The 13,358-nt window shown below is 50.7% G+C and overlaps 1 protein-coding gene across 2 annotated transcripts in view; it reads right to left on the reverse strand.

Moving 5' to 3' along the window:
- Positions 1 to 13,358, reverse strand: part of SLC35F3 (solute carrier family 35 member F3) — a gene marked incomplete at both ends in the record, with an annotated part of 294,306 nt that overhangs the window by 101,822 nt on the left and 179,126 nt on the right. The window contains one exon of one of the 2 annotated variants that reach the window (XM_079698570.1): positions 4,626 to 4,701. The exons of the other annotated variant lie outside the window; for it this stretch is intronic. Coding sequence (XP_079554696.1) covers positions 4,626 to 4,701 — 76 coding nt within the window. Of the gene's footprint in view, positions 1 to 4,625; positions 4,702 to 13,358 lie in introns of those variants that run through there. 2 annotated transcript variants of the gene reach the window in all.

Consider the following 13,358-nt stretch of genomic DNA (forward strand, 5'->3'; position numbering starts at 1 on the left):
CATTTCTCTGTGTCTTTGCCCTCATCTCTTCCCTTCTCCTTTGCTGGGCTAACCACCCCTTCTCTGGTCCGTTCTGCTCTCCCAGGACCCCCCTCCGCCTCCCCCTCCCCCGCCACCGGCTGCGTCAATCACATTCTCCTGGGGCCACCACAGACCTGTCCCGGCACCAGCCTACTTCCTCTGGTTTCCAGAACCGCCTGCTCTCCCCAAGTCCCTCCCCTGCCCCCTAAAGAGAGCATAACTCCCCCCACCTCTCTCCCTGCTGGACACCTTTACCTGCTTTTCTTCTCCTTCCCCAAACACTCACCCCTTGCCATCTGGCTGGGGGACCAGCACCCACTTAAAACTGTTTCTACACAACCACATCCTTTGGCCATACCTGATGCTCCACTACGCTTCCTCTTTCTTGGCTTTCTTCCTGGGGTCTCCACGATGCCCTAGGATCTGGGTTCTGCCTCCTAGCTCCCTGGCGTCTGTGGCCAGCAGGCTTCTGGGCCAGCCTGTTCACCTCCACGGGGCCACCTCCCACCTGAGCTGTCACTCGGCCGCCACCACCTCTTTCTCCCGGGTCCATGTCTCCTACACGCCACACCTGCCCTTGAAGGAACTGCCAAAGCCTCACCTTCAACTTGTCTCAATTGGACGTCCCCTGTCTCCCCCTTGCTGAGACTGCCAATGGCATCTTAATCTTTATCATTTTTTTTTAATTTCTTTTTTTTTGGCTGTGCCGCGCAGCTTGTGGGATCCTAGTTCCCCGACCAGGGATCGAACCCGCGCCCCCTGCAGTGAAGCCGCAGAGTTCTAACCACCAGACAGCCAGGGAATTCCCTACTCTCATTATCAAGAGGGATATATTGTAACTGTCATTTCCATACCAAAAAACCGATCCTCAGAGAGCTCTAATCATTAAACCAAAGTTCCCTGCTTCAGCAGGAGTGGCGGGCCCCAAACCCAGTCCATCTAACTCCAAAGTCCTCATTCCTTCCGCAGTTCTACATGTGGCCGGCCTCTTGGGGGAATTTACTGTCTTGTTCTCAACCGTTAATTCCAGTGCATGTAATTTTACCGAACATGAATTAGCTGGTTGTGAATATAGATGATCCAAGTAAATACTCTACTAAAGATGTGTTACGGATCAATATTCAGGGTCTGAGTCCAGTGGGAATGCCAGGAAAGGAATATGAAAACAAGATGTGCCGTCAGACAGGACAGACGCCATCACCCTGGCCGGAAGTCCCTTTTCAAGCCTCGACTCCTACCTGAGGCTCAGCTGCAGACTCCTCATGCTTTCTGGCCAGACCTGTGCACACTCCATTCCCTCTGCCCGAAAAAGCGTCCTCTCCCCTCCTTGCCTGACAAGTTTTCTCACTCCCATTGCAATGCCTCTACCTCACAAGCCTGCTCCTCAGATTACCCAGTTATCAGTGTCCCGGTAATACTCTGTCCCCAGCTCTGAAGCACAACTTACTACCTGGATAATTTATTTATCTGTATGTCTCTTTCCCACTAGACTGAAACTCCCTTAAGAGAATGAAGCTAGCGTTTCTCCTCTTTGCATTTCCAGGGCTTAGCTAAGTAGACAAAGGACACAGAGCAGGGTCGGAGGAGGTATTTGTTGGGTAAATGAAGTCATCTTGTCCACCTTCCTGTGTTTGAGTTCCACTAAGCGCTGTACTTTCTATTTTGGTTTTATATGTACCACATGCTTGCCCCCCCTTAGAAGACACACCGCACAAGGTAATAAATATTCCTTGCTGGCTGTGTTCCGTTCCTGAAGCCTGCCTGCCATCCACACAGAAACAGCCACAGTATGGGGACCACCTTATCCTGTGCATCCAAGGCAAAACAAAATGATTCAACACTTCCAAAACAAGCACACAAGATGCAAATGGTTTCAAAAAATAGACCCAAAGCCAAATTGAACACAAATACCAAGGGGGAAAATGCAGGCAGAGAGAAAGAGCTATATGAAAGTCTAGGCATACCCAGGGCAGGTTTAATCAGCCTTGCCCTGCAGACTCTTGCTGACACACACATAGGTATCCTATACAAAAAGGCCATTGGAGACTTTCTAGTATCACTGGAACGCTGCTTCTAGATACTTCTAGATGCTTGTAGATACTTCTAGATACCCCACACACGCAGTCTTTGAGAACAGCAAGAAGGTTTGCTGAAGGTGCAAGACAGTCTGTGACTGGAGGATTGCCAGATATTTATTAAGCACCTACTGTGTGCTAGGCCATGTGCTAGGTATTGTCACCTACCTCCCTTCCTCACTGCATTCATTCCCCAAATTCTGCTGAGGTAGGTTGTTAGTTCTCTTCTACAACTGAGGAAACCGAGGCTCAGTGTTTATGATTTATATACATCAAACTGCATAAGGGGAGTCTTGATACCCGGATCTGTCCGATTCTTAGTTTAATACACTTTCCACTATCCACAGACATTTACATGCAAATGTTGGTTTAAAAACCAAGCTCGTGGACTTCCCTGCTGGCACAGTGGTTAAGAATCCGCCTGCCAATGCAGGGGACATGGGTTCAATCCCTGGTCCGGGAAGATCCCACATGCCGCAGAGCAGCTAAGCCCGTGCACCACAACTACTGAGCCTGTGCTCTAGAGCCCGTGCGCCACAACTACTGAGCCCACGTGCCACAACTACTGAAGCCATGTGCCTAGAGCCCGTGCTCCGCAACAAGAGAAGCCACCACAATGAGAAGCCCGCACACCGCAACAAAGAGTAGCTCCCGCTCGCCGCAACTAGAGAAAGCCCGTGCGCAGCAACAAAGACCCAATGCAGCCAAAAATAAATAAATAAATTTATAAAAAAAAAAAAAACCAAGCTCATGGTTTGCCATGATTGTCCCTGTGAACAGGAGGCTCAAAGCTCACCCGGCAGTAGCCCTGAGGGACTTGGGGGAGGATATCCCCATTTTCACCCCCTGAAGGCAAGCCCCAGGCCTGGCTAGAGGAAAGCACCTGTGCTTGGCATGTCACCCCACTGACCCCTGCAGCACATGAGGTCACAGTGCCCAGGCTCGGAGGCCCGCCATACATGCCCAGCCTGATTCCGAGTGCTCCTGGGACCTGTCCTGCCCAAGGTGGGCCGGGGGCTGCCCGGGGCAGGTACCCGCTGCTGAAGAGCAGAGCTGACCTGGCTGACTTAAACATTGCGGGCAGAGCAACTTCCTATGAAGACCCCATGAACGAGCAGACATTTCCAGTTTCCCCAGGGGAAGCAAATATCCAACCCTTCCCCATCCCAACTTGCGCATGTATCTAGGCAAGGTCCCTGAGAAGGCTTGAAAATGCAATGCCTCACCCCGACCCCAGAGGTAGCACATGCACTGAATTCAGGTGTAGCTCACTGATACCAAGTGTTTCCTAAGACTGGGATATGGGGGAAGGGAGGAAACAGCCAGTAGAAGGAAAAAAAATCAACCTCCTAAAGGTAGGACATGAGAAACAGGTAAGTAGTTGAAGGTTAGTGCAAAGTGATGTTCTGAAAAGCATGTATCCAACAGTCCGGGATTCCATTCCTGCTTCCCCACCTACTAGCTGTAGGTCTTGCACAAGTCCATCCACCTTTCTGGCCCTCAGAGTCCTCATCTCTAGGATGGGGGGTAACGGTACCAGGCCAGCTACTGGCGGACTCCTGTGGACCCACCGAGTGCAGAGTACACAACTGCCCTGCTAGCTTCTGTCTTCCTCTCACTGGTTCTCAGGCTCACTGTAACAAACATGAGCTCGCGAGGGGATACAGGGTCCTCGGAGACCATCACACAGAGGTCCCAGCTCCAGGATGCCGTCCCAGGGACATAGCAGAAGCCGGCTCACTTTCAGAGCCCACGGGCTCCTGTTTGACTGGGCTCCTTAGTTCAGGAAAAGTGAGGGCCTGGAACTGAGGGGTCTGCTTTTCTCTCCCTGCTGCCGGTCCCTTCCCAGCCCCCCACCTGGCCAACCTGGCCAGCTCTCGGGAGACTCAGCCACTTCGCCTCTGCCTCCTGGAAGGAGGAGTCGGGGACTGAGACTGGCTCTTTCTGCTGCCCGTCCCATGCTTGCCATGGGAAAGCAAGGTCCTCTGTGCTCCTGCGGGATGCCCGCTGGGTCTGAGTAAGGCACGGCTCTCCGGGGCCGCCGGGGCCGGGGGTCTCTTCCTTACCCTGGGCTCTGCCTCAAGTTCCCCGACTCGGGGGGAAAGAAGACGTTTCCAGGCAGCTGGTGGCTTTGCGCTCACCTGCTGGCCCTGCCACGGAGCGGGGCATCACTGGGCTGGTGGGCTGGGGAAGGCTCAGAGCGAGGCGAGGCGGGGCGGGGTGGGGTGGGGGGGAATGTCTCAGCCTGCGGCAGCCAACCCTCTCCCGCCTCCGGCAGCTGAGCAACGCCTCTGGTCAGCCTGGGGGCGTGGGGGGCGGCGGTGGGATGCTCCAGACCCAGGGGACTCAGGACAGGCCTGGAAGGAGCCGAGGAGCCCGGGAAAGAGGCAGCCGGGTGGGCAGCCCGCAGCATCTCGGGGCAGCCGGGCGGCCGAGTCGCCAGCCCCGCAGGCGCGCGGCGCTGCCCGGGGGCCACAGGTAACAGGGTGCCGGGCTCCCGTTCCAGGCCCCGCCGCCCCGGGCCGTTACCTTCCACTTTGGTGAGGGTCAGGACCGGACTGTTGCAGGCGCTGAGCGGGGCCACCCGGGCCGAGTGCTTCTTCATGATGAGCCGTCCGCCTGCAGGAGCGCCGCCGCCGATCGCCTACATGCTGGGGCCGGCTGGAGCGCGCCTCGCGGGCCCGGGGGCCTCCTCCGGGGAGGAGCGCGAGCGGCTGGCCGCCCCGGCCCTGCCTTCCCGGGCTGCCGTGTCTGCGCGGGGCTCACTGCTGCGGCCGCCCCGCGGAGCGCATCGCCTCCGGCCGCGCAGCCACTCCGCACCCGCGCGCACAGCCTCCCGCTCCGAGGTTGCCGCAAACTCCAACGTCACGTACAAGTGCGCTCCCCGCTCCCACCCCGCGGGCTCACCTGCTCCGCCCCCCCGCCCCGGGCCGCCCAGCCCCGCAGCCCGGCTTCCTCCCTCGGAGCCCGGCCCCGGGTGCAGCCTCCGGGCAGCGGGCCGGCCCGCAGCTCCCCGGCAGCCCCTGCCCTTTCCTGTGACCAGCGCAGGGGAGGGAGGCCCTGCAAACTTAGCCTCAGCGCTTCACAAGTTTAAACGGGGAGTTGTTCGACTTCGGACGGAGAGCTGCCCCCTCCCTGCGCAAATTCCTGAATTATTGGTTCACGGGAAGACAGAAAAGAGCGAAGCTTCCCGCGGCTGGCATTAACTTCTTTGAATGAGTCTAGGGCACATTTTCTGCCTGACCCCGGTGGACAGCTCTTTTTTCTTTTGGAGACGATTCCAGAGAAGCAGGGCAGCCACAAGAAAACCAAGGCTTGAGATTTCTGCCCCTGCCCCTGCCCCAGTCCGGAGAGGCCAAACTCCCTGGGAAGCGGGGAAAGCTTCATTTCTGCCCAGATCCCAGGTTTTCGCTGCAGCTTTTGCCTCTGCAGGCACTGGTCTCACTGCTCCCACTCAGACCCACCTGTAAGCCACTGACCAATGATGCTTGATAAAAAGCAATGACATACCTCTTGCATCACTAGCTGGGCGATCCCTGAGTGACTCCCTGGTACCCAGGGCGTTTATCCCCTGATAATGCACCATCAAAAACACCCTGCCATCATCTCTGCAGGTAGGATGCACAGGACTTGTGTGGCCTCCAAACTCCAAGGGTTTTATGGGCATCTCGTTCACGCATGCGCAGCCATCAGTTATCCGTTTTGGTCTCAGTCTCCACTGGGAATCTGAAGGCTCCGTAGTGACTCAAGGTGGGTTTCGTTGTTATTGTTAAGTCCTTACACAGAGTTTCAGACCACCCCCCCACTCTACCTGGTTTCCTGTCTCAGAGTTGATGTTCTACTCTGTGACGGCATCCTCAGCACCCATAAGGGTAATTCAGTGGCATGGCAGAGGCGGAGAGTGACCTCAGAGCTACAGGGTTTCCCTAGCCTGGCACCTACCAGCTGTCTCTGGTGACATCCACCTGCATGCTCCCAGGTCTCTGGTAGAAGTGGTTCCTACAAGCTGCTCTTGTAGGGTTCTTGTTATTACTTGCCCTCTTGAACAGCCGTGATGAATAGAATGGCTCCTGGGTCTCCAAAAAGCCAGGGCTTCCCAGGGTTGCTGCCTCATCATTATAGCCAAGGAAAGGTTTTTAGGGTCTCCTCAGAGCCCTCTAGTGGTAGCCTCCACGCTGTGCGCCTCTCACAGGGAGCTTGCCCCAGGTCCCGAGATGAAATTACAGTAAGTCACTAAGCCATTCCCTTCCTCGTAAATATTAAGCACAAATAAGCTTAAAGCAAAAAAAAAAAAAAAAAAAAAAAAAACTAAAAAACAAACCTCTTCTATGATATTCTTATGTGTTATTTCATCAAGTTCATCAATCAACATTTACTGTATACCCAGTAACTAAAATAAATATCACATCATAACAGTACCCATTTTTTGAGCACTATGTATCAAGTACTGTGCTAAGTGTTTTACATAAATCATTTCATCTTCTACTCACAAAAGCTCTGTAAAAATCATTGTTACCTTGTTTTACAGATGGGGAAACTGAGGCGAGGAGAGGTTAACTAAAATGTCCCAGGTCAACAGGCTGAGCAGGGATTTAAATCCAAGTCTGAACGAATCAAAAGCCTTCACTTACCACTGCTCTGCTATTCTCTTACATTATAAATGTAAAATGCAAAAATTCCACGTAACTATTCCAACCGAGGTGGGAGACACAAGTAACCCATAATCCATTTCCTTTCATTTGAATGTGGTTTTGGAAAAGTTCATCATGCTCACACTTGTCTGAACTGTCCACACTCATTCTACTGCACAGGTCACAACCCAACTGTCCAATAAATATCTGTCTGATTGTTTTTTAGGTATCTACTTTCTATTTATCGCAATGTCATGTACAAGCCAAATAGGTAATTAAATATTATGAATATTAAATAGCCCTGTCATTAATTTCACTCATTAACTGTTACCTAAACCTTTTTTCCCCCTGCAGGATACCCCAGGACCTTATGATACCTGAGAGATCATCACCTCTTCATGGCTGTCGATTTCTGCTTACCAAAGAGGTGGTACCAATTCTCAATTTCCTCCCCTTAATTTTAAGTACTCAGTGCTGTTCTTTTGTTCTATATTCAACTCGATCAGCCTTGGGTGCTCCCTCACCTTGTGCTCCAGACAAACAAACAAAAAAACTTACTCTCCCTCCTGAAATAAAAAACAAACTTCCTCCACTCCATTTTATTTTATTTTATTTTATTGCGGTACGCGGGCCTCTCACTGCTGTGCCCTCTCCCGTTGCGGAGCACAGGCTCTGGACGCGCAGGCTCAGCGGCCATGGCTCACGGGCCCAGCCGCTCTGCGGCATGTGGGATCTTCCTGGACTGGGGCACGAACCCGTGTCCCCTGCATCGGCAGGCGGACTCTCTACCACTAGCGCCACCAGGGAAGCCCCCTCCACTCCATTTTAAATCAGGAGTCCCTGCTAATTTCCATATGAGTACTGATACCCCTCAGCATACATCTTTTTTGGGAGTAGGTGTGATGCGGATGCATATTTAAAAACTTACATACATAAAATTATTCTAGAAAGTTAACTGTGTACTGGTGTATGAGTACACACTAGTATTTTGAGAATTCCAACAATTTAAAACTCTATGCTGGAGTTAGGCTATAATGATCTAACTCAGGGATATCTAGAAAATCACCAAGTTCCCCACTTAACACCTAAATCTCAAATTACCAAAAAAAAAAAAAAAAGGTGCTAATAATTCTTTCAACAAAGAGAGACACACGATCCCTGAAATATCAATGGAAACAACTTTGTATAAGTAATATCCGGGCCAGAGGATGGAGCATTTGACCTCTTACCTCCATTTCTCTTTGGAGGGTATGAGTGTGAGCTAATAACTGAAGGATATCATTGGGCATCCACCTGTCTTAAATTTAGTATGACAGGGATTTATCTGAAAAGAGATCTGAGGTGACTCTTCAGGTCATATTCATTACCAGATCTTCCTTGTCATCTTCTGAAAACATATGGTATGGTGGTTCGCCCATCAAAGCCAAGCCTTTCCTTAGCTCTACATGAGATGGCAGCTGTTCTGATAGAAGCCTGTTCTTTGTCACTAACCCCACTCCCTTGTTTGTTTTTCTCTTTTCATCAGTGCAGTTGAGGGGGGGTGGTATTTACTGGCCATTTGTGGCTGCCTGGTATGGTGTGCTCATAAAGACGAGATGGTCTTTGTGTCCTTAGTATTACAGTCGGATCACTGAAGTAAGTTCACTGAATAGATATGAGGGCAACAAGGCTTTGATGCAGAACTTACAACCACAAGCCTGAGTGTTACACTCCCTGGCCTGCCCCCAACAGCATCTCTACCGTCTCCCCACTTCCCACTTGCAAACCAGAGAGGAAGAAGTAAAAAGAGGGGGCCCAGAGAAGAAAGGAGGTGAAACAGCCAGTTTTTTCCTACCACCAAGTGGCTCTATTTCAATTGCAACCCAGCGGTGGGGATCCACCCATGACCCTTGAGGAAGAAAAAGGCAGATAAGCCTGGGGTGAATCACCAGGAAGGGGTTGTTATGCAGGGCCTGGCTGATTCCTCAAACTCTGGAGGCTCACCATGCTTCCTCCTGGCACTGGGTTCCCAGCTCTGGGCTTACACTCAGGTTCCAGCCTCCCGAAATAACTCGTGTTGCTCAAATAACCTGTTCTGCCTTCCTGAGCAGACTCGTACTTCTGCCATCCATGGGGGTCACTGGCCTATTCTTTCCTCTGTGCTGGTATATGAATACCTATAGTCCAACTGTACTCTTCCAAGAAGGCATCCAATCTCTTTGGTGGGGTCAAGTGGTACTTATGATTCTCTTGAGGCCCATACAGCATGGAAAATGTCTTGAACAACAGCCAAGAGCTTGAGTTGGAATCCAGCCTTGCCAATCGGAGTGGCCAACCTTGAGTGGTCACTCAGCCTATTTTGGCCTCAGTTTCCTAATTTGGGTCCGAGAGGGTTTTCAAACTGTGTTTCCTGGTCTCTATGCAAAGCAACTCTACTTTTACCTGTCAGGGTTCCATGTTAGATTTGGTATATAAAAATGTTGTCACTATAAAAAGAAAGTTTTGAAAACCATTGACTCTATAGTTTCCAAGATCCTGTTTGGCTTTAAAATTTGGGGTGTGTGAAATTATCTTCTTAGATAAGACAATTGTCACTGCCTCCAAAGGTCTTAAAAGGATCTTATTCTTTGTGAATATCTCCACTTAGTTAAGGAGACTCTTGCTTTAAGTGGTTTTCTCACTTTTTGGACAAAGAAACACATTTACATTTGTCAAAATTCATAAAGTTGTATAGTAAAAAGGATGAATTTTACTGTTTGTAAATTATATATATATATATATATATATATATATATATATTTTTTTTTTTTTTTGGCGGTATGTGGGCCTTTCACTGTTGTGGCCTCTCCCGTTGCGGAGTACAGGCTCCAGACGCACAGGCTCAGCGGCCATGGCTCACGGGTCCAGCCGCTCCGTGGCATGTGGGATCCCCCCAGACCGGGGCATGAACCCGTGTCCCCTGCATCGGCAGGCAAACTCTTAACCACTGCGCCACCAGGGAAGCCCTATATATCATTTTTAAAATTGGGAAAATACGTTTTACATATACAAACATATATATAACTGATTTTAATATTTAATAAAATATACCTTTTACCATGTTTTGGCTATTCTATTCTATTCTTTTTCTATTCATTTTGTTCTATTCTTTTGTGTTCTTTCATTGCAAAAAAATGCCGACTGTGATCAACTTAGTTGGTTTTATACCTTACTCATGGGTCATAATCCATGTGATTTGAAAAATATTGTTAACAATAATATTCTTTGTATGTGAAGATCTTTACTTAATCGGTTCAAAATAAATAAAAAAAATTTAAAATCCAGCTAAGATTTTAAATAGCCAGAAAGCAGACCACTTCAATTAATTCACTCTGAAATATTTACACTGTTTCATCATCCTCCTACAGTGTTAAGTAGTAAGAGTAATAAATTATTTTTGTGGTTACCAGCATTTAAAAATAATCACTTAAAGTAGTTCCAGGAACCAGAAATGGACTTTTACCCAAATAAGTCAGTCTGCAGCATTCAGAAGTTTTCAGAGTGGAACAAACACTGGTATTTCCAACAGGAGAGAAAGTCTAATGATTAAAAGAAATTAACTCTCATGCACTGGGCAGCTCATTGCCCTGATCTGGCAGGAATAATTGATAACCTTTTTCAATAACTTCAAGTACAAGTGCAGGAAACAAGATGGTGGCCTTCCCCATCTTCCCATCTCCCTTCTCTTCTTCAGCAATGTGCATGACCAGGATAAACTCAGACTCATTGTGGTTCCATAGGATTTCTCCTCTTTCTCTAAGGAGAAATGTCAAGGTTGGATAACTCCAGGCAGGACATCAAGAGACCGGATCACTGGATGTCACCCGTGGGCTTCCAGACACATCCTGTCCAGGCACCTCCAAGCCTTCTCCATGGTGACCAGACAACAGCTGGCCCTGTGGTCATGCCAGGCCCAGAGCTGGGATCATGACGAATGATGGGGGAGGCACAGAGGTGGGAACAGGATGTCCGGTAGTTTCCTTTGTGGATCCTAGGCTGTCCTGTGCTCAGGGAGAACCGCACAGCTGGGGCCGCTCCTAGGTGGATGCCTGGATTAGCCTGGGGCTCCCTCTCCTGGGACTTCAGAGACCTAGCTAGGTGCCAACACAGTTGAGGGGTGTAGAGGGACCACACAGTGTCTGGTCCCTGGTAGGTACTGAAGAAATGATTGTTCTCTTCCACCTTGGGAAATGGACACGCCAGCCCATGCCTTCCAACACCCTGAGTCAGTAGAGAAAGGGGCACTGCTTATAAAAGGTTTCATTAGGGCACGTTGTTCAATCTCTCCAGGCTCAGCCACTTCATCCTTCAAATGGAGATAATAATAGTAGATACCTTATGGTGTTGTTATGAAGAGTAAAGAAATTGATACTATGGTAAGTGATTACAATAGTATGTAGCAGATGGCAAGCACTCAGAACACATCAGGCACTATTTTCAGTCTCTCCCACTAGGTTCTTTAACGGGGAGGGGCCATCTCTGTTTTGTTGTTATCTCCAGGGCCGAACAGTGTATGGCTTATGTAGTAGGTGCTGAAAGCAGGAAGGAAGGCAGGAAGGAAACAAGGGAGAAGGGAAGGGAGGGTGGGATGGAGGAAGGAGGGAAGGAAGGAAAGACGGAAGAGAGGAAGGAAGGCAGGAAGGAAAAAAGGGAGAGAGAGAGGGAAGGAGCGGGGGGGGAATTCATGGGACCCAGAGTTCTAGAATTGTCGACTTCACCCTCCTCCAGGACTGTGCCTTCTGCCCTCACGGTACCAGGGGTGACTAACCACGCTGGCTGATTCCCCTGTGCCCAGGGCTCTCTGGCCCTCACTGGCTTCATCTCAGAGGAAGTGCTTTAGAGACCAGGTCAGTGGACTCAAGGTGAGGAGCCCGATCCGATGGCATTTAGCTCAGAAATAGCTGCCTGCCATTTTCCGGATGATTCATCGACCACAGCTGGCCTCCCGTCTGATCCCCCTGCAGGGTGGGAGCTAGGATACTGACCTACATCACATCCCTGTCAACACCCGGGGCAGACTCCCTTGGCTGGTGTTTGTTTCCAAGGGTGAAACAAAGGGACTGGCCTTCAGACTCGGCTTGAAAAGAGGAAAGATGTATGGGTCTGGGAAGGAGCCACTCCACTCTTGAGTTTCTAAGCACAGGGCAGGGCAGCACCCACAGGCAAGGAGGCCGTTCCATGAGGACCATTCAAGTGGGGCGGACACAAGTTCAGAAGTTCTGACTTCTGAGATCGGGGCCTGCTCTGACTCAGAACGCCCTTTGCATTTGTCCGAGGCAGTGGTCACCTCTGCCCCGCCCTGCAGTTAGTTGTATACTCTTCAGCTTCCTGCTGGGCTGTACACCCTGTGAGGCAGGGACCTTGCCCACGAACAGGGCCTACGTAAGCATCATTGAGGGAAGGAATGAAAAATCACCAGGGCAGAAAGAGCTGGAACTTGCCAGCGGTGGAGACGGACAAGAAGCTGACTCCAGAGCAGCAGATTGCAAGAGGCAGGTTCTGTCAGGATGGGTGTCCTGAAGCAGCCCCTGCAGGAATCAGGGAAGTCCTGCCCCTTCGTCCAAGGAGCTCCAGGCAGCACAACTTCCTGTGTGCTCTTCACGCCATCCCTGACCCCCGCTGGCTTCTTTCCTCTCCTGAGGACCTGGCTCTCCTCCTCGGTTCCTCGTTTAGGCTGGTGGATCCAGGAAACAGCTCAGCACCGCCCCGCGTTTTCCCAGTGCCAGCAGCTGCTCCACGCCCCTCACTTGCCCCTTCCTCTGCCCCCCGGCTCCAGGCCCACCATGCTCCTTGCCAAGCAAAACGTCCTGGGAAGTGTCTTCTGTTGACCTGACCCTGGAATTCCTGTGCCTAAAATCCTCCTCCTTGCTAGACTGCTTTCCCTGAAGTCTTGGTCTGGCTCTTTTTTCCCTGAGGACAAACTTGCCTCTGGCTATTGGTGCCCTCTGCTTCCGCCCAAAGAACAAAACACGTTGCTCCCAGCAGAAGGTTTCACTCTTGGCCAAGCTGCTGTCTTCAGAAGCCCTCAGGCCCTGCCCTGGCCTCTGGCTGTTTTCTGCCACCTCAGTCTCTGGTTTCAGAGAAAGGGGGGCCCTGGTAGAGGCCAGGAAAGCCAGGTTCTTGGCGGACCGGAGTGTGGCTCTAGCATTCCTGCTCTCTGGAACTCACTCTTACCCATCACTTTGCTGAAAGGCTTCAATGAAGTGCATATTCTGTTCCTGGGGGTGTGCTCCCTGCTTGGTGACAGTGAAGGTGAGTTCTGACCAGTGACACCCCACGCATGACATGCTGAGGCCACACCTCAGAGCACAGCTGACCGAGTCCAGTGGAACTCTGTGAACTCCCTGCGTGAGAGTGACAACTGTGCCTGTCAGAGATGATTACCAAATGATCCACTGGCCCAAAAGTATAAAGTGCTCCAAAGAAACAACTGTGTCTTCCCGCAAAGCACTGAGAATGGCTCTTTTCTCCCTGGCTTTGCATGAGGTATCTATTGACCTGTACTGGGCATATGGGGGACCGGTTACAGTAGTCACCAGACAAGCAGGTGCAGGACAAAGGGAGAAAGATGTTCCACAATTTAATCAGATACAAGGAACACACCTCCTTTTTT

This window comes from Hyperoodon ampullatus (assembly GCF_949752795.1).
Source record: "Hyperoodon ampullatus genome assembly, chromosome: 1".
Classification (NCBI taxonomy): domain Eukaryota; kingdom Metazoa; phylum Chordata; class Mammalia; order Artiodactyla; family Ziphiidae; genus Hyperoodon; species Hyperoodon ampullatus.